Here is a 21,745-nt window from a genome sequence, read left to right as displayed (position 1 = left end):
ACAGTCCTCAGAAGGACTGTTGCACCCCTCCTTCCTCCACAAAGAGACTCCGGCGTTCACAACGCCAGCGCCGACCACCTAGACTCCTAGACTGAGTTCGCCATGATGACCGGGGACGGTCACAGCTCGGGTGGGGGCAGTGTGGCATGGGCGGGGTTTTGATTGGCTACCATCATGCGTTGCGGGAGGGATTGTTTTGTGTTCACCCTGTTGGGAAAAGGTGTTTGGGTTAGTGGCTTCGGCCAGGGGTGAGTGTGTGTGTTAGAGGTGTGTTTTAAGGAGGTTTAATGTGCTACTGTTGTGATTTCGTGCTATTACCAATAATAAACTACTCCCAGCCATTGCATTGGGCAGCAAGGAAGCTCACCCGTCTCTCCAAGTGCCTGCTTAGTGGTGAAAAATGCTACAATACTTTTCAAAGGTAAAGTGCAGGTTAGATTTTTTCACTTTACATTTTGTATTAATTTATTTTTATAATATATATAATTATATTATTTTTTTGGGTTGTGGATCGAATCATCTGAGTTTCCATAATTTTTTATAAAAAATTTTGCTTTTATATATAAATCCTTTGATATATAAGCATGCTTTAAGAATGAATTATGCTTGCAATCCAAGGTTTAACTGTATGTATTTCACAGTATTGCCTAGGGATCTCAAGTCATTTGTAATGATTGCAAAGGTTGCATATGTTCTTAATTCCGTGCGAAAAGTAAAAATTCCCCTTACAAATGACTTACCATATTTCAAACACCAAGGTCCTGTGTTAATATTAGTCCTGTGTCAATGATGGCGCCAGTGAGGTCGGCTGTCGTCGCAACTGGTCCGACCTCTTTTCCTTTGTTTTTGTCTTTTAACCTTACTCTTAGTAACTTAAAACCGTCAAAATATTTACCATTAAGTGCATTTAGTATAATAGAGGTATTATTATTTCTATTAGTTTACAATGTACTTACAATTCGAAGTTTTAAACGTGGATCCAAGCTGTCCGAGTGAGATCCTGAGGGGGAACAGAGGACATGACCCGAAGCGGCGACCCTGAGGCAGAGAGCCTGTGCACACCGCACACCTCTGCCTAGCAACCTGCTCGCCAACGTCCAGTGACTGGAGAACAAACTCGATGACCTCAGGGCAAGGTAAAGCTCGGTAAGGTTACTGCTTTACCGAGACATGGCTGAACCCAGCGGTGCCGGACAATGCCATCCAGCCAGCCGAGTTCGTCTCAGTTCACCACATGGAAAGACAAAGCGTTAATTGCTGGAGACTTTAATATTCATTTTAAGGAATCCAGAAGACCCTCTGCGAACAGCATCTATGTCCATACTGGAATCAGTAGGAGTAAATCAGTGTGTAGTAGGACCCACTCATAAAGCAGGTCACACTTTAGATTGATTATTATCCATTGGATTAAGTATAAGAAATATAATCACAATTCCACAGTCTGAAGCTACAGATGTGGCCATTTAAAATGCGTGTGTTTTCCCACGAGATGCCGCAATTTGGCGCCCGGTGGGCCACGACTTGCCGCAAGCAACATTCAATTTAAACGGGAATTTAAATAAATGTGTTGTGCTTCACTGAATATCCGCCAGATGGCGCATTTATCTAAAAGCCATTTTATCTATATAGGACTTTATCTCTCTCTCTCTCTCTCTCTCTCAATATATATATATATATATATATATATATATATATATATATATATGTACACATACACCACCGTTCAAAAGTTTGAGGTCACTTGCCAATTTCTTCGTTTTGTTTAGTGATTTTTTTAAATAAAATAACACATATGGAATTAGGTAATTACAGTACTTATTGACCTCACTGTGTGTGTGTGTATGCCGTGATAGTGTCTTAAACTTACGCTGAAAAACACATACTAGAACACATATGACAGATGTTAACACACAGATTCACACACCACACACAAACATGCACAAACACATTTACTAGTTACACACAGACTGACACATCCACACGTCATACACAAACACACACACACACACACACACCACTCTCTCACACACACACACACTAACACACTCAACAAATATTTACTGTAGGGCCCAAACTGACCTTAATTTCTAAATCACACAAGGTCTCCAGATGATACTTACCCTGTGTGAATAGGGCTTCAGTATGTGTCCTGCATCCATTTTGTTTACCTAGTGTGATATCATGGTTGTGACTAGTCCCGATCCCAGTTTCTGTTTTCTTTTTTTTTTTCAGTTTTGTATAGTTAATTAACTATAACTTAATTGATTTCAATTCCTTATGTCAGTAGACCTAAATATGTCAGAATAATCAAACCTGAGACATTGATTTAAAAAAAGAAAAAAAATCTACGTAAATCTAATGACACCCTCCTCTTTTTAATCTGCTGTATTTAGCTGTTTAGCTCGTCTCTGGTATTATAAGATACATTCAGCTGAATAAAGTATTAAGTGGATAAAAATCATCTGGAGTCATGATTTAGGCTAGTTTTTCCATTTTTACAGACATCAGATCAGCATTATTTATGTTGATGTTATAATGATCGTGATTTAATCATCCCAGGATTCTTACAATCTGCTTATATTGTCTTTATACTTCTAAACTTCTAATCATACGACTGTCAACCTAATGATTTAGAATCCCGGTATCCAGTTTAGCTAAAATGGTGAACCGGATATAGGATTGAATATGGTTTTGACTTGAATACACAATACAAAATGTAAAAGAATTAAACACTGTTATTATTAACCACTTTGTAGCATTTTCTTAACCTGCACAATTCTAATGCAGTCATACAGTATGTGAAATAAATAAATAACAAAAAAAAATGCTTCCACCTGTAATGCAGTGGATCAGCAATTAATCATTATAACATGGCAAAATAATTGATTAGTTTACTTGTCTAAAAACTAACACTTGTTTTAATTGATAAATTTATAAATAAATAAATAAGCCGGTTTAAGAGCATAAATGAGTAAAATTACTATTTTCGTTCTGTACATCTGTGGTTCAGAAAGTTGCCAAAATTTGCTTATATTATGTTCATTTATGTGGATTTTTTACCTTTAAAATTATTTATTTTGTTATTTAATACTTAAGTAAATAATACTAGTTTACAGAACCTTAATATAGAGCATCAACACAATTATTGGCAAGAAATAAAATGTAAATCTTTCCTGTACATTGGTGGAGCAAAATCATAACTAAGTTCAGTTTTCTGCTTATTTCAGCTGTTTATTTATAGTACATTCACAATAGAACAATCTGTGTGAAGTATTTTGCAAGTTAAAATCATTTTTGTGCATTTCTGAAACCAGGAATAAAACAGGGCATAGATTACAGGGTTAACAGATGAATTCAGATAAAAAAGAATTAAAATATCATTCATGATGTATGATGGCGAGTTACTTTTTATTAAAGTGCAGATATAATATGGCACCAAACATGCCAGAAACACAAAAATGAGAATACTCAGCACTTTAGCAGCCTTTCTTTCAGATTTCATTGCATCTGAGATATTTTGGGAAAAATCTTTTATAGTTTGATTAAGTTCTCGTATAGCGGTTGCATGCTTTCTCGCAATTACAAAGATCTGGAAGTATAAAATGAGCATTAAACCACAAGGAATGATGACAATGAACATAAGATCAACTAATGAGCTAGCTTCATTCAGTGGATTGATATGACATTCACCAGGACACAGCAATAAATCTGTCAAGTTTCTGTTCATATAAAAAAACACAAAGTTGTACAAAAATGAAAACACCCACGACAAACATATCAGAGTGTTAACAATTGTAGATGTAACATCCTTTAGGTACAGAAATGGATTACTTAAAGCCATGTAACGATCCAAAGCGATTAGAACCACATTTCCCACTGACACACTCGTGAGCTGGAAACTAAAAAAATTGAACACGATGCAAAAAATGTGTCCAAACATCCAACACGACTCAATCAGCCATGTGAAATGGAATGGCATCACAAAAAGTCCAACCAAGAAATCTGATATAGCCAGAGAGAGCACAAGCATGTTTGTAGGTGTGTGAAGCTGCCTGAAGTAACACACAGTGATGATAATGAGTAGATTTCCACAAACGGTTAGTAGAACCACAACTGCTGCACATACGTACAGTAAGAAATAAACTGCAGGAGATAAAGTTCTCTCTGAACAGGAAAACTGCTCACAGAGACTGGATTGATTCAATTCTGTTAGATTCATTGATCTATATCAAAGGCATAAACAAACAAACAAACAAAATCTCAAACAATTAGTGTGGCTCATTTATACGGCAAATGTCTTGCGTTTATATGTTCTGTGAGTGCAAACACCATCCTACATTTATGTCCGCTGACATCATGTTGACACTGGGAATACAATGAGAGGTGTGTCGATATATATTTTTTGATTAAAACCTTTAAATTATTGTTTTAAAATAACCCATAGATAGAAGTATAGGTATAAACATCGAAGTGATCACCCATCAAGAATTTTATTGAACTTTCTTCTAGTTACAAAAAAGACTTACAAAAATACAGTCTAGAAAAAAGATAGAAAATTGTCATTGGTGCACAATGACAACAATGAATAAAACTATTGGTAAAGTTATGACCGTTATGTCATAAAAAAAGGAACTAGAATGAGCAAACCAATGTCCAAGGGATTAATGCAAGAATCAGAATTTGCAAGACAACTAACAAATTCATCATGATGTTGATTTAATAGTATTTAGAGAACGTTTATTTATTAATTGTCAAATTTTGCAACTGTCACAGGATGTAATATATATATATATATATATATAAAAAAATTTTCCTAATATATATGTGGATCATTGTTAATGTTTAAAGCACATTCTTAACACACACCAAGTTCAACATTGGAGACTCATGGTATTACTCTAATCCGCTACAGTAATTAAATTAAAAGACCTTCAAAGGTTTCTCATGCCTTTTAATGGTCTCTCAGTCTGGTTCAGTAGGCTGGCTGTTAACAGAGTGCTGTATCCAAGAATATCAATCAAAAATTGAATAGAAGAAAAAAATGTGGCAGAAAAAGTTAATCAAGCAACCGGGATAACTGCAGCCTTGAGAGAATGATGAAACGAAGCCCATTTAAGAATTTGTGGAAAATTTACAAGGAGTGGACTAAAACTGGAGTCAGTGCATCAAGAGCCACCATGCCATCCAGGACAAGGGCTACAACTGTCGCATACCTTCTGTCAAGCCACTCTTGAACCAGAGACAACATTAGGGACATCTTACCTGGGCTAACAAAAAGGACTGGACATTTGATCATTGAGCCAAAGTCCTCTTCAGATGAAAGTAAATCTGCATTTCATTCGAAAATCAAGGTACCAGAGTCTGGAGGAAGAAAGGAGAGGCAAGTGTGAAGGGTTCATAGTCAGTGGTGGTTTGGGGACCCATATCAGCTGCATTGTTGGTCCACTGTGTTTAATCGGGTCCAAGGTCAGCATAGCCATCTAGCAGAAAGTTTTAGAGCACTTCATGCTTCCCTCTACTGACCAGCTTTATGGAATTGGCACCTACCCACACTGCCAAAAGTATTAATATCTGGTTTAAGGACCATGGTATCCTGCATGTGCATGATTGGCCAGCAAACTCATCCAACCTTAACCATATAGAGAATGTCTGGCATATTGTGTAGAGGAAGTTGCGAAACACCAGACCCAACAATGCAGAAGAGCTGAAGGACAATCAGAGGAACCAGAGCTTCCATAACGCCTCACCAGTGTCGCATACTGATAACCTCCATGCTACACCGCATTGTTGTGGTCATTTATGCACAGGGATCCCAGATCATGCATTGAGAGCTGTACATGTTCATACTTTTTAGTAGTCAAATTTTGGGTTTTCATTAGCTGTGAGCTATATTCATCATAATTAAAAGAAAACTTAAAATAAAAATAATATCAGTCTGTGTGTAATGAATTTATATATAAATTTCACTTGTTGAAGTGAATTACTGAAATAAATAAACGTTTCGAATATATTCTTACTTGTTGAGACGCAAGAAGAATGGTGGTTTTACATTCCCTCTGTAAAACCGCCATTCCCTTCTTACTATCCCATTTTAGTTAATAATGCTGAGTATTATGGAATATTTATCATGAAAATTAAACTCTATGCATGATCATTTTATACCATATTGTAATGCGCACAAGCTCATGCAAGTTTGCATCATTTTTTGCACTGTTGGCATTTTCGAAATGGCCAAGAGAATGATTCAAGCACAGCTTTTGACATTTTAAAAAGAAAAGGACTGAAGGTATGATACATGCACAAATCCTCCCAGTGGAGACACAATAAAAACAAAGGATTTAGTTTAATATAGAGGTTTTTGAAATGACTGACAGCTTTAATGATTATAAAAGGTGAGTTCTTTACTCAATGTGTGTAATATCATTCTCAATCTACAGAAGAGGTTTTGTTTTTTCATTAGACTTTGTGGCTTTATCTACATGCTTGGGTACAAATGGTCAAAATTTATTTTTAAGTGCCATAATAGTAATTTGATGTTAATAGTAAATTGAATGGTGTGTGTGTGTGTGAGAGAGGGAGAAAGAGACTGATGCATGGTCCTACAAAAATATGTATACAGATTTTTGTTGTACACTTATAATCCTCCCCAGATGAGATGGTCATTGAGATCTCACTTGCAAGAAACCCGGTAGACATTTAGATCGGTAGACAAGTGCAAGTGTACATGAGCTAGGCAGCAAAATCTCATGTAAGGGCCCTGTCCTATGCCCAGGAAAAAGTCACTTGGGCTTCCTAATGGTAGCAGATTCCCCAAGCAACGATGAGTGGGCCCAAGCATCTGTGGCATCACAGCCTGGGTGCACCACAAAACATGTTAAAAAACACAGGTTAAGACCTCCAAAAAGCCCCTGATGCTGGAAAAAAAAAAATCACGCTCTGAAGTCACTAAATGTGATGTTACTCAATATGATCTTTACATAGGAAATTATTATCCAACTTTCATCCTAAATGTTAGTGTGATGCTTTTTATTAAAAGCACCTACTAAAAGTATATCAAATTCTATTGGGTGCATTTTGCAAACAACCCAAAACAACTAAATTCCTGAGCCCATGACTTGGTAATTGTTCACCTAAATGAGATCTAGAAGTGTTTCCCCTGGAGGTACGGGTTTGATTCCCACTTCTGGCACTAAACGGCAGTGGGGTAAGACTCTGGGTTACTGATCAGAATGCTGGTGGTTCAAGTCCCTTCACCCTGTGCGCTAGCAGTAGCATATCATGGGTGATGACTCTGCACTTTAATCTCGGTTCCAAGTTAGGATACGTGGAGAGAAAGATTGACATATTTGTTATGGATTACCATAACCATGCTTACAAAGCACACACCCTTAACAAGGTCAATATGAGTGACATCAAAGTATGACGCCTCTTTCCAGCACCTTAAACTTTGGAGGTCCTAACATGCCCAAAAAAGCAGACCGGTAGTGTGGTGTGCCCGAGTGGTGATGACACAGGTGCTTGGGCCTTCTGATTGTTGCATGCAACTGTATTTCTTTCCTTATTTAATAAATAAATTGATTATTTTAGAATATTTTATATGTTAATAAAATAAAATGAGTGCTGTGGCACTAAATGCTCTGGATGGTGTTCTTAGTCTCTTACCTCACCAACTACAGGACTTCAAAAAAGTGACAGTTAAGCTCAGTGGAGCTAATGTTGCAATAACCAACCTTTGCAGGGAACACCTTTAACACCTCCTTAGCAAGCTCACACCTCATGATGATGCAAAGTCTAACTTACAATACTTGAATAAAAAAAAATAATAACTTGAGCAGGAAAGTTGGCAGCAGTGGGCATGGAGCATAACCCTGATCCTTCTACTCACTGGGGAGACACACACTGTGCGCCCCAGAGGTAACAGACCACTAAAACCTACTGAAGAAGAAGATCTTGGCCCCTGCTGCGTCCTCTCCAGTATTCACATCAGGGCAGCTCAACTGCTGGTCTTCCTTTACTCCGGAGTCCGATCATGCTAAAAACCCTCCTGCACGAAGCATGCCGCAGAGGAGAAGTGAATGCCAGGCTTCGACTGCCATATTTAATTCCACAGCCTCTGCCAAAAAGGACCATCTCCAACACCTGCTGCCAACGTCAGAAGCCAAGGAACTGCACCCATTTGCACCATCCTTCCTGACTCTCCCCTAAACTCCCCTCCCTCCTCACTCATTTTGTTAATAGAAGACCACCTTTCATCTTTAACATTCATCTCCCCCGTCTCTGTTTGATTTGTGGTCCTGAATGCTTTACACCCTTTAACCTCAGGGATAAATCCCAATGAAAACAGTAATATTGAGATAAACATAAGTAATCCATCCAGATTGGATGGTTTGAAGTCATGTTGAGGTTAAAGTTAGTTATTCTTCCTAGGTGTAATTTTACTAGGGCTGTCGTGTTAATGCATGTGATTAATCCGGAAATTTTAAAAATGGTACAATTAAAAAAATAATAATAATAAAAAAAAAGAAAAATTAATTATATGACGAGGTTTGACCCTAATGGCCTCCCACAATAGCGGCGCGGTTACCCAGTTGTGGGTACAAAACCAATGATACCCCATAACAAGCACAAAAAATGAGGTCAGCTCCTCGTATCTCCGTGTCTCACAAATCACATGAAGGACTTTAAATATGTGATTTAGAACCAATTTATTGTACAAATCATGGAACCACTGAACTGCATTTCATAAAAAGGCAAATATGCAAGAATAAAACAGTGAATAATATGAACATTTTAAAATTGCAACGTTGTGTTACATGTAAATAATATTAAAGTAATTAGAAATTACGTTTAAGGCTATGGCATTTTTTATCTGTATGAAATTATGACAGTTAATCAAAAATGTTTACAATATGTATATTATACAATATAATATCACCTCATGCTCTTTTTTTGTGATAAGCATCATTGAATTAATCTCTATTAAGACTGAACAGACTTTTTGGCAATAGAATATCACCCTCAGTGAGAAGTGACTAATGTATATGACTTGTCTAACAAAAATCTGTAACATCTTTTGATTTAATAAATAATAGATTTGGTTTAAAATTCTGTTAAAAATGGCACAAGAGGTTTGCCTCTTATAAAGCTGCATATATAGATTTTCCTCAATGGAATGCACACGAATGTAAAATTTTCTTCTGTACCAGAAATAAAAAAACTGTTCAGCTTAAGTTTAAAAAAAAAAAAAAAAGAGAAATAAAATAAATGCCACAATGCAAAAATTATCAAATTATGTGTTTCATTTTGTTTGAACTATACTAATTTTATACTTTTTAAATACTCGGCCAATGCCTGTTAATTTTTCTAACTTGAAAAGGCTGCAGACTCTCACTATGTGGCAGTGTTGGGGAACGTATGCAAGGAGGTATGGCAATATTTAATAATAAAATCAATAACAAACTATAGTGTTGCAAAGGGCAATATAATACAGTCAAATGGTTATTTAATTATTAAACATAACTGCATTACAAAAGATAAATCAATAATTTTCATGTGACATATTAAGATATTTCACATTTCAGACAAGAGCATTTTATTCTCACTGGAGCAAAATGTGGACTCTAACTTTCCTACTCACTGAAACCCATAATCCTGTAACAAACACAAGAGACAACATTTTACAATGCTATGTCGTCAAATGGTCAGTCTTGTTTAACATAAAACTCTGTTGCAGACCAAAGCCTATTCTACTTAAATCTGGTTAAATTTGAACTAAGAACATTTAGAGACAAAATTGAAATGCACATTCCTTTAACTGATTAAATTTCTAGTAATTATTATATACAAATAACAGAAGTTTCTGGTTTTATTAACTTTAATTAGCAATTAAAAGTTTCAAAGAAGCCCTTACTTTACAAAACAGCAGCACTAGTTATATTTACTTATTGGTGATGTCTGCAATAAGCACTGGATCAATTTATTTAGTATAATCCAATACAATCAGATCTAACAGTAAGCAATTAGCATCAAGATTTTAATTTTGTTTTTAATTAAGCATCCTAGCCATAATCTCATAGTGAGAAGACCTGTTTAATAATAATTAATCATTTGAATAGTGTTATCTATAAATAATCTCTCATCATGATGTGTATAAAGTTAATATTAAAGCTAGCAGGATATGTTAAATCTGAAAAAACACTAGCACTTTTTTAGCAACAAATTAGAGCCGTGAAATGATTTAATTAACTGCGTTTGTGTTGTTAAAATATGTTAAATATGTTAAAGCAAGTTTTCAAAAAGCAGCCTTACGTAATGCGATCAGAGGCTACCTGCTAGCTTTCATTCTATGTTAGTTCATTGTTATAAACATACAGCAAGCATCAGATAAAAATGTCTTTAAAAATACTTGGCATTCCAGAAGAATAGGAATGATTTATTTATGTTGAATAAGTTAAAATGATCAAAATCTGGAAATTCAAAACAAATGATGACTAGTCGTTGTCTGGAAATATTTGTTACTGTATAGTGTGTGATATCACAAAGAGATCTTAAGCTAATTTTTCAAGCTTTTTTATATATATTACCCATTACGTCACAGGAAGAATAACAAAACAAAAAACTAGACAATGGAAGAAAATTTCTTCCAATGGGTTCTTCAATGTTCACCTGTGATGATTTAGGTAAATTTCAAAGTTTTATCCTTTAACTGATGCCCAGATGATGAGGGACACAACCACAATCAGCACAGCCAGGACAACAATCAGGATGCACATTTTCTTACGAGACTTTTGCTGGAAAGGAAAAAAAAAAAAAAAAAAAAGTGTCATTTTTTTTTTCTATTTTTTTCATGCCAATGTTTTGCTTCAGTGACCACATTTACGACTGCTACATATCGCTAACTGGTAACTCCTGGCTATAATTAAATTTAGATAATGAACAACAAAAGATTATTTAAAAATTATATTTTAATGACTATATATAAAAAAAATGCTTTTAAATGTAGTAAAAAAATAATGCGTTTAAGAAAAACATACTTGTGCATGAACAAACATACTTTATGACTTGTGATTGTATTGAATTTAGAAGGACAAGTTACAAGGCGATTTGACATTTTATTCCTTAGGATGGAATACGGAGTACCAGGGTTCCCCATTCCCCAAGATCAAAGAGTTGGCTTGTGTGTGTTCAGCTGCACGTGGAAGAAAACTAACAACTTCGTGCAGCATGAAAAAGGTCAACCTGATGAATTGGCACGATTCTTACATTTTCTGCACACTGATGAACTTTTTCATTAAAAGTACAGCATATTTAATTTAAATGAACAAACAATAGTACAAGTATACGTAGGATCTATGTACATGTACTCGGGCATTTTCCATCCCTGGCATTACTGTATTACTTTACAATACTAATTTACTACTGTTCTTTGGTTTTCTCAAAGTTCTGAATAATGTAACATCATTAGCTAATTATTCTTTACTTATTTAACAATAAATATTTTTTTTGTAGATGATTCATCCTTGACAAGAACATACAAATACTTTAATTCATGCAGCCTTTATCTGAGAGATTACAAAAGTCTTGCTACTCAATACTGATGGCGAGTTACCTGGTAATTTGCGGCGCTGGCGAGCTGCTGTGTTGCAGACTGAACGTTCACCTCAGCACTTTCTACATTGGCCTCTATGCTGTCTGAGAAGAAATAAAACAAAGGCACAAGTATTGACACTCAACAGGAAATTTACAATGTTTTTTCAATGAGTCACAAAGCTTTACACAGTTAACCATTACACTTAGACCATGACCAGACGAGGCTGGGTATTCCTTCTCTTTGTTTTGGCCTTTCAGCCACATGCAAATGTAGTTTTGGTCTTAGAAAGCTGAACTTTCCCTCCAAAGGTCCCTCCAAAAAAAGAAAGATTTTCCAAAACTCAGTTTTCAGTGGTGGTGTGTGGACAAGGGAAACGGAGATTGTGTGCAGATGATGTCATTGTCCGTGTGCTTCTACAAAGCGCAACCGGTAATGACGTTTTGTCTGGGCTTCTGATTGTCCCCCTGTTAATTAGGGATGCTCCTGACATGAGCATTTTGCGTTTTCATGTAGACATTTAAAAAAAAAAAAGAAGAAGAAGAAAAATCTGTTTAAAAAAATAAAAAAACTCAGCTTTGTGTGGACATGGCCTTAACTGGTATATTTAGCTACGATATTTACAAATATAAATAAAAGTTACCCAGCCACTAACTACTAACTTTGGTTGGCGGGCCTCAGTTAGGCTCACTGTTTTTGTTTGTTTAAATTTTCCAATAACCAAAACCTGAGGAATATACATCATACATTTTATATATTCTAGAACTTGGAGTTATTTGGACACTACTTGGTCTGCATGATGCGGTTTGTTTATGCGTGTTCTGTCACATGTTCTGGGTTCTTACAAGGACCATGTTTAGTAAAAATGTTTCATTAAATTTAAAAAGCATTCAACTGTAGTGTCACTTCTTCCAACTGTAAATCCTTATGGTGACCAAAATTGGATTTTTAAATCTCCTTCATGGAAAATAATCATTAACTGCATACATGTGCATCAGTACAGCTGTTCCTATTAAAGAGGACCGAGTGCAGGGTCAAACTGCTTTTGTAACTTTTATAAGGTCTAAGAAATCTTTATAAGGTTCTTTAAACTACACATGGAGCCTTTAATGTGCTAATGGGTGTTTAAAATCAGTTTAGTGACCAAATGTGACGTATGGATAAAAAAGAGCCTCCACTGTCTGCATATGCTTCATGAACAATGACTAGGCCTCCATCTCGCCAACTGTGAGCCAAAGAGTGGGTATTTTGTGGAGCTTTGGTGCTCTCTTGTGGCACATTTAAATATTTCCCCACATTTAAAGATTAAGTTTTTTATTACTATTATTATTATTATTATTATTATTATTATTATTATTTATCGTTTCATTTTCCTTGGTAACATGGCCTCTGATTTGCCAGTCAAAGTTTCCATAAAACACATGGGGAGGGTCTACTCCGTCTACCTCAGGGGTTCTTAGAGGACTTCATTAAAAAGTGTTCTGGCATTTTAACACCTTTAATTATTGTTGTTGTTTGTGTGTCAGTTTAGTTTAAAACTTGCATTTGGGATTTCTTATTTTTCATTAGTGAACATCTTTTAACCCCTCGGCGATCTAAGTGTAATGCTTCTGCATGGCAAGTGTTAATAGGTGTGTGTGTGTGTGTGTGTGTAAGAGAGAGTGTGAACTACACCTGTATTGTTGCTTGCAATGCTTCCTGTATCTGTGATTCAGGCCTTAGACTGGATTTAATTATTTTGTTATGATTAGGAGACGTGCATTATGAAAGACTTTTGAAATTATTTTTGCACAATTTAGTTAAAGAGGGAACTTTGTTACATTAATATTTTTCGGATTACACCAACACCACCTTTAATAATAAACTTGAATAATAAAATTATGGTCTGTTTCAAGGGATCGTTTGCATGAAATGAGACTGCATTTGCAAGGGACAAATTCATGATCACTGGGACTTGGGACTGGGACAAAGTAATCATTCTTTGGTCAGATTGGAGTTGAATGTCATGACCGTTCACATTCATAACTGCAAGTGACTCTAGTGTGGCCGCGTCTGTCTTCTGAAACTTTGCTCAGGTCACCTTGGTTAAAAAACACATCATATATTTGTGTGACCGCTCATTAGTTTCAAACAGTATGGGCTATTTCAGTGGAGCAGTTTTCCTGCTGTATTTGCGTAGATGCAAAAGCCAGGAAGAAAGCTGATGCTTCGAATGAATTGCTTTAGTAGCCATTGCTCTTACTGAGCTGCCGGTGCTGACTGATGAGGCAGAAAGCCACATGAATTTTGATACCACACATGGGATACACACTCACTCACAAAAGTGAGTACACCTCTCTTAATTTCAACATTTTTAGTACATCTTCTCACAGGAGAATACTACTGTATATAAATGAAACTTGGGTATTTTTTTATAGTAGTCAATATGCAGCTTGTATAAAAGTACAGATTTACTGTCCTCTGAAATTAACTCAACTTGCATCCATTATTGTCAAAATAGCTGGCAACAAAGTCACATGACCTATTCACCAGGTTCACGTGTTTGTCAGTGGACGAGTACATCACCAGAGCTGAACCCTATTGAGCACCTGTGGGAGGTCCTCAAGCGCAAGGTGGTGGAGCGCCGCGTGTCTAACGTCCAGCAGCTGTGACATCATTATGGAGAAGTGGAAGAGGATTCTATGTGCAGCTCTGGTGAATTCCATGTCCAGAAGGATTAAGGTTGTGCTAAAGGTTGTGCGAGCAATGGTGCTCACATAATATATTGACACTTTGGACACAGTTTTGACATGTCTACTTAGGGTGTACTCATTTTCACTGCCAGTTATTTAGACAATAAAGTCTGCATGTTGAGTTATTGTTAGAGGACAGTAAATCTGTACTGCTATACAAGCTGCACACTGACTACTCTAAAGCATGTCATAGCCAGATCACATAGGGTGAAATCCAGAACTGAGTCACAACTGAGTTTAAATAGTAAAAGGGACTTCGCTTCATTAATACCAGCATAAATCCAAAGGAACCATTACAGTGGAACCTCGGATTACGAGTAACGTAAGAATGTTCCGCAAGACGAGCAAAGATTTTTTAATAAATTCTGTAGGGGGGCTGTAAAGGTGTGTGTGTGTGTGTGTGTGTGTGTGTGTGTGTGTGTGTGCGTGCGTGCGTCTGCACGTGTAATTTGACAATTTGCTTCTTCACTCACACAAACACTCCCTCTCTCTCGCCTTTACACCACCCTCCCACCCCCTCCTCCTCTCGGCTTTCCACACGCATACATACAGACACACACTCTCTGCCTTACACAGAAACTCTGCTCTGCGCCATTCTTTAGGTAAAGTGCCTAGTGTAATTTTATTTATTTTTTTTACTTTACAGCAGTGATTCCGTTAGTATGCGCTCACGCGAGCGTAACTAGCGATGTTCCTTGCTAATTTTTTCCCATAAAACAGTCTCTCCTTTAATGTGTGCACATTACACACACACACAAACAAACAGCACCTGCATGCATAAACGGAAACAATTCTCTCATCTGTCGGGATTTATTTTTACTATTTTTTTTTTTTTAGGGAAAGTGCAGGTTAATTTGTTTTATTTTTACTTTATATTTTGTATTAATTTATGCATTTATTTTTTTGGGCTGTATTATGATTAATTTGAATTTCCATTATTTCTTATGGGAAAATTTTATTCGGTTTACGAGTGCTTTGGAATATAAGTCCGGGATGAATTATGCTCGTAATCCAAGGTTCCACTGTATAGCGATTTATGTCAAATTGTAATGCACTAAAGGCAACTACAGATGATTTATATTTTTATAAACACAGCCTGTCCACAAGCATGTACATGAAAAGGGTAAAAGAAAATAAATTATCTTGCCCGAACAGTGCACTGCAGCTTTTTTTTTTTCTTAAAGCTGTTGACCAAATCTGCTCAGTAGGGCGCTGGATGTAAACATTATTTGTTCTTACCGATCATATCTCCTTGTTCGTGCACCATGACGGCCAGATCTTTGAAGATTTCATTGATGTCTGTGATGTCAGACTGAAAAACAGCACTGTGTAATTAATTGAGTAAACACACACAAATGTCGCTAAACCTCAATTTTGAATCAAAATGTCCAAGTCGTAAAAACAAACAGTAAATTTGACTAAAGTGACTCAATTTATAATATATAGTTTATTTAAAGTAATCACTTTGGGGCATCCTATGTATGGATTGTATGAATCAGTATTTTTTTTCTTTAACCTTAGACTTGCATAGCACCAGAATTTTTTCACAGCCATTATTTTTATTATGTTGCACATATTCCTGACATATCGCTTTAAAATCCCTGTGGTACCCGTCGGACTTCCGAACAAAACAAAAAGAAAAACCTAGGTAACCTAAGGTTACAAATAAAACAACAGCTACCACACCATGCTAAATTAACTCCACTATACTAGCAAATGCTGTGCTTAAAAGGGCCTGTATACCCAGGAAAGAGACATTGACATGTAAATCTGCGTTCATGCTGTAGTTGCTAGTGGGCACGACCTGTTTGGCTTTTTAATGCTGCGCTATGACTTTCTTGTAGCCAAAAAATAGACACAGGAATGACGACAAAAGTGTTTAATGCAAATACTACATCGTACAGTATGTTTACTTGTCTCTCTTAGCCTGAAACTTATAGTCTCAAGTTTGGGTTTCATTTGCTGCTTGTGGCACTCCCGCGCAAAGCTAATGGAACACTGACCAAATTAAAATGTTTCATTTCTGCTTTAGTATTAATAAAATAATGCAATGATTAAAATGACATTTAGTTTCATACCTCCAGCTGTCTGATTGCCGTTTCTCGCTCTTGAATGAGATGCAAATCCTCCTCAGTGATGCCGTCCTCATAGCTTTGTGTCTGAGCCTGGGTCTCGCTACAACAACACAATATATTGATCATATAAATAAGTATACAAATAATAATAAGTTATGTTATTTTTGTAGGACATATGTACATGTGTGCACTAAAATGAACAAAGGGACTTAAAGTCGAACAAAACTGAATCGAATGACAATTCTGCGTAAACAATTGCCTCCAACTTGAAATGATTTCACAATCAGTAACTCGGCTGTACATCTCCCTATAAAGGAGTTCCTGGGAGGCTAGCGTTTCAGGTGTCCGTTAATGGCTCCAGTGCACCGAGACGCAAATATTTACATCTTATGCACATAAATATTCTAAAAGGTATGTGGTTTTTACTCTTAGCGTTCCGTTATTCTGCACAAGAAAAAGTTCCGGTTTGACTTGAACACCCCTCATGCCCAGTTATACAATTAATGGAAGTAAAAGTTTAAACTTTTCTCCAATTTTAAATGTCTTAAAAAAAAAAAAAAGAAAAGATGTATATATAAATTTTATTTAGTCACTGCATGCTTTGAACACTTTTTTGGTGGTGGTGTCCCTGACCTCTCAAAGGGTGAAGCGTTTCCTCCAAAGGGATCGTCAGTAAAACCACTCTGTGAAGAAGAAAATATGTTCATTACTACTTTGCAAATATATTAATATGATGTGCAGTAATTACTTGAACATTGAAACCAGCTGGAGGTGCATTCAGTCACGTGACTACAGTAATATTACAAGAATTTTTATTTAATAAAATGATATACGTATATACACAATATAATAGTGATAATATTAAACATGGATACTAAAGCTGAATCGAGTACAGCACGTCAGATCAGATGAAGTTTTGTGATATTGGGAAATCCGAGTACCCTCCGTCTTACCGAAACTCTTGAACTTGCACGAACTCTGGCCACAAACTCCTTCTCTTTCTGAGCAGCTTGTCTCTGGGTTTTCTGAAAAAGCGCTAGCGCGTTGGAGAAATCGCTGACGAGCCGTTCCCGCTGAATCTTCCTCTGGCGCTATTTTTTAAAAATAAATAAATGAATGAATAAAATATAAATTAAAACAAAAACTTATTATACAACTGGTATAATGCTTACTCAAAATATTCACTTAATTTTGACCTGATAATGTAAACCTCATGTTTTTTTTGTTTATTTTGTTTATTAACTATTTACTATTAGTAACTATTAAACACCAACAATGAAGAGGACCATAAATGAGCCAACATTTAAATCAGTGACAATCAATTAATGTCAGTGAAATATTACTTAAATTAAATGTATAGAAAAATGAAATAAAATTCAAGATTTTTAACAAGTGTGAACTAGATTTTAATCAATTTGGAGAATGAAAAAATATGTAAAATTAATTCAAATTAAAACTTAAATGTTGTAAAAATGAAAAAATATATATAATTAAGAAATATTTATTATTCCCTTTTTTTTAAAAAAAAGTAAAATTTCAGATAACTTAACATAATAATAGTAAAGTAAAAAAATTATAAATGAAAATAATCAAACATAATTGTTTATTTAAAAAGAATATAAAGACGCCTAAGTATTTTAATAAAAAATATATAATAATAAATAAATAAAAATTCACAAGAACTTTACCTGATCTTGAATGACTGGTAACGAGCTGAACTCCTTCAGGCACCTATCGGTCTCTTTAGCCAGCTGGCTCGCATACTGCTGTTTCTGCTGCCTGTGTGCGAGTTTGAAAATAGGAGAAAATGTACTGACACACTTTACAGGTCACGGAGTTATTTATAACAGGTAATGTGCCATGTCCCTCTTACCAGTGCATATTTTTGTTTGAATGTGTTAGTTTGTGTGTTTTATGCATTCAGAATGTGTGTGTAGCCACTCACAGTCGCTGCCTGAGATCTGGCGTGTCTCTTTCTGTCCCGAGTTGGGACACTATCCTCTGGATTTCAGATGCTGATGGAAATAAATCAGTAAGCATACATACATACATACAAGCCACATATGATTTTGTAAGCGAGCTAGCATTCGCTAAGTAGCATTCTAGCTCTTTGGTTTTATCATAAACCGTAATGTGACACGCTGGACGTGTACTTACTCTGCTGTGTTATGTTTTGGATGTTTGAGCCAATGGTCTGAGCAAGTAAGTTTGGATCCCCTGATCCCGACATGGTGATCACCTTTAAACAGACATATAGAGATATAAATCAGACAGGATGGACCTGGACAGAAAAGAAGATTTATATATTAATCTGTATTAGCACTATGCTCATTTATTTATATATATATATATATATATATATATATATATATATATATATATATATATAAATCTTTAAAACGTAGCACTTGTAGCTAACATAATTTTCCTTAACGATCTCTAAACTTATACTTTCAGGACAGAAATGTGCCATGCTAATGGGAAATACTGGTTAATTCAACTTCAAGCCACATATAATCCGAGAAGCAGATGAAACGACATCAAGGAAAAACAAACGCAGTGTTAGATAAGGAATATAACTTAAGAAAAAGGCATGAAAGTAAAAGTCATTTGTATGCTCTTTGGCTTACTAAAGGGTTACCTCGGAATAAAATGCATCAATAGAGTGAAAACAGAGAGTCAAAGATGCATTTAGTACTGTAACCCAGGGGATGTTAGGCCAAGCTTAAACATGCTGAGCCCATTTACATTAGCCTACAGTAGAGCAATCTCACCTAGCACTAAACCTATTTATAAAATAGTGTTGGATAGACTGAATATGATGTTTGAAGTACATTTTCTACTCAGTGTGTATCGCTTTCACCCTACTGTATGCAACACTGTTGTAAGTCAAACCATTGAGGAATGTTTGTAAACTTTTTTTTTTCTTTTTACCTCTACTTACTCTGACACAAGTATTATAGGAACCAGACTAGGAAGTGTGTACTGTACTATTACTACAGATGGGGGAATTATACGGTTGCATATCATGGTTCTGTTGTGTGGCGATTGATGTTATCTAATTTCATTCTAACCTTTGCAATAATGATAAAGAACTCCCCATCCATCTGCAAAATACTTTTATTATTATTATTATTACATATATGTATTTTTATTTTGTTTTGCACCGAATGCACTTCCTGACACAACCCGTATTTTATCAGGGCTTTTGACCTGCACTGCATCCGGTGGCTGGGGTTTGGGCTTTGGCTGGGAATCGGACCTGGGCCTTCTGCATGGTAGGTGAAAAAAAAAAACACTACCCACCAATGCCATAATAATAATAATAATAATATGGATACAGTGGTACCTCGGTATACAAACGCCCCACCTAGTGAATTTCACATTAAGAACTTAAATTTTGAAAGAAATTCGCCTCGGCAAAGCATTTCCAAGTGTTTGATTATGGTGTTGGAAATTTGTTATATCGGTAATATTTTTGTGAGGCTGGAACGGAATATCTGCATTTGCATTATTTCCTACATTTCACAATACAAAAGTTGACCTTAAGAACTCACTCCTGGAACGTATAAAATTGGTATTTTTATTTATACAATCATAATACTCAAAGAATCGAATCGGCACGTAGGTGACGAATATTTCTTTGATCAGTATTGTTTGATCTCTGGTGGATTCCACCCCTAACTGTTTATTATACTGCATTTTTTTTCTCTAATTCAAATTTTTTTTTTTTTGTCACATACACAGTACGATATGCAGTGAAATGCTTAGACAACTGCTCGTGACCTAAGAATAAAAGAATAGGAATAGGAATAGGAAATAAATATGAAAATTAAAATAAAGGGTAAGTTTAACTATAAAAATATAAAAATAAAAGTAAAAAATAAAATAACTGTACACAAAAATACACAATATAGAAAATATATGGAGAATATATGAAAAAATGTAAAACAATAAGAGCAGCCGAATAAATGGTAATAAAGGAATAGTAATGTCCATGGTTGTGCAATCCACATATTAACATATTAAACTACTATAAGGATACTGCTTATCCTGGGTAGAGTATTATTGGGGCAAGGTGGGGTACATCCTGGATGGGGTGACAAAGCGGGCACACACACACACACACACAAAGGAAATGCCAACCACATTACAATGGGTGTGTTTAAATTGTGGCAGGAAAAAAAAAAAGAGGAAATAAAATCAAATCCTGGAGGTGTGAGGTGACCAGTAACTTCCTGCTGTCACCAATAATAATAATAATAATAATAATAATAATACATGCGTAAACAGTATGGCATGTCTCCAGAAATGTTGCAATCACAGTATGACACATTGTTTTCTCAAAACTCAACATACAGTAGAGGTCAAGGTGGAGCAGTAACGGTGAAACATTAACCTTATTATTTATTTATCTATGTATTTTAGTCTGGGTGTTAGGGTGTGGGGGGAAAAAAAACAAAAAAACAATTAAAAAAAAAAAAAAAAACCTGTCCTGAGATAAAAGACATCCTGACTAGTGAAGCGGATACAATGAAACCAACCATGAAAGGAGAAAGTTATCTAGAGATACAATGTCGCCATTAGGAAATGCGGAAACACTCCAACACACACACACACACACACACACACACGGGTTTGAATTTAATTCTCTCACAAAGTAAAATGTTATTCTTGTAATCTTTAAATCTTTACACGCGTGAAAAAATAGTTTTTAAAAAGCGTCTAATAATAATAATAATAATACTAATAATACTAAAGATCACTTTTGGTGTATTAGGAGACCTGTGAGTACTTTTGGTTATTCATTTCCGCTTTGTCATGTTCTCAACACCCCATAATAATAAACAGCCCTAGTAACGCGGGTTGACGCGCTGTAACGCGGGTCTCTACGTGTTATTATTATTATTATTATTAATATATATATTTTTTTTTTTACCTTAGTATTTTGTTATTTTATTCTCTCGCTCTTCACTCCGGAACAGATTTCCTGAGACATCTAAAGTCACCGCCCTTCTTCATCACATGATGTGTCAGCTCTGAACGCTGATTGGTGGATTCGCTCCAGGCTTTAAACACACACAGGACACACCCAGTGCCTGAACACTTCCGCCTCAGAGCCGACCAGTCTGGGTTGCCAGATTTACGTTTTTGGTGTTCTCTCTGTGTTCCCTACGATACGGTTAGGACCCGATACGGGACGATGCGCTACGACTAAGCTTTGTCGTCTGATTGTCTGAAAGCTCGGAAATGTGATTTGCATTTAAGGCGCAACAGTTCAATAGACATTATGCAGTGTTTCCCTCTTGTCTGAAGTATACTTGCGGTGGTAGCCCTCACAACGGGCCAGC

At 35.8% G+C, this 21,745-nt stretch overlaps 2 protein-coding genes across 3 annotated transcripts; both read right to left on the bottom strand.

Moving 5' to 3' along the window:
- Positions 1–3,235: 3,235 nt before the first annotated feature.
- On the bottom strand, positions 3,236–4,223 carry LOC128515570 (trace amine-associated receptor 7d-like). Its single transcript, XM_053489663.1, has one exon. It carries the CDS (start codon positions 4,217–4,219, stop codon positions 3,236–3,238), a length of 984 nt encoding a protein of 327 aa, XP_053345638.1. The 5' UTR covers positions 4,220–4,223.
- Positions 4,224–8,686: 4,463 nt separating this feature from the next.
- Positions 8,687–21,429, bottom strand: stx7l (syntaxin 7-like). 2 transcript variants are annotated; one of them, XM_053490545.1, is made up of 11 exons: positions 21,334–21,429; positions 18,552–18,633; positions 18,340–18,409; positions 18,083–18,173; positions 17,348–17,485; positions 17,028–17,077; positions 16,398–16,494; positions 15,559–15,631; positions 11,609–11,691; positions 10,666–10,790; positions 8,687–9,651 (listed from the first exon to the last, which is right to left on the bottom strand). In XM_053490545.1, exons 2-10 carry the CDS (start codon positions 18,622–18,624, stop codon positions 10,695–10,697), a joined length of 771 nt encoding a protein of 256 aa, XP_053346520.1. In that variant the 5' UTR covers positions 18,625–18,633; positions 21,334–21,429; the 3' UTR covers positions 8,687–9,651; positions 10,666–10,694. The 2 variants fall into 2 exon arrangements, with proteins under 2 accessions (XP_053346520.1, XP_053346519.1); XM_053490544.1 differs by having other exon boundaries at positions 8,687–10,790.
- Positions 21,430–21,745: the final 316 nt, after the last annotated feature.

This window comes from Clarias gariepinus, chromosome 2, assembly GCF_024256425.1.
Source record: "Clarias gariepinus isolate MV-2021 ecotype Netherlands chromosome 2, CGAR_prim_01v2, whole genome shotgun sequence".
Classification (NCBI taxonomy): Eukaryota; Metazoa; Chordata; class Actinopteri; order Siluriformes; family Clariidae; genus Clarias; species Clarias gariepinus.
Note: the sequence above shows the minus strand (reverse complement) of the source record. Positions and strands in the feature narration are given on the sequence as shown.

Coding starts and splice junctions, on each gene's coding strand:
- stx7l (XM_053490544.1), bottom strand. CDS start 18,624: ATGTCGGGATCAGGGGATCCAAACTTACTTGCTCAGACCATTGGCTCA. Junction 16,495..17,027: donor AACGCTTCACCCTTTGAGAG/GTCAGGGACACC, acceptor GTGTTGTTGTAG/CGAGACCCAGGCTCAGACAC. Junction 15,632..16,397: donor CGGCAATCAGACAGCTGGAG/GTATGAAACTAA, acceptor GCTGTTTTTCAG/TCTGACATCACAGACATCAA.
- LOC128515570 (XM_053489663.1), bottom strand. CDS start 4,219: ATGAATCTAACAGAATTGAATCAATCCAGTCTCTGTGAGCAGTTTTCC.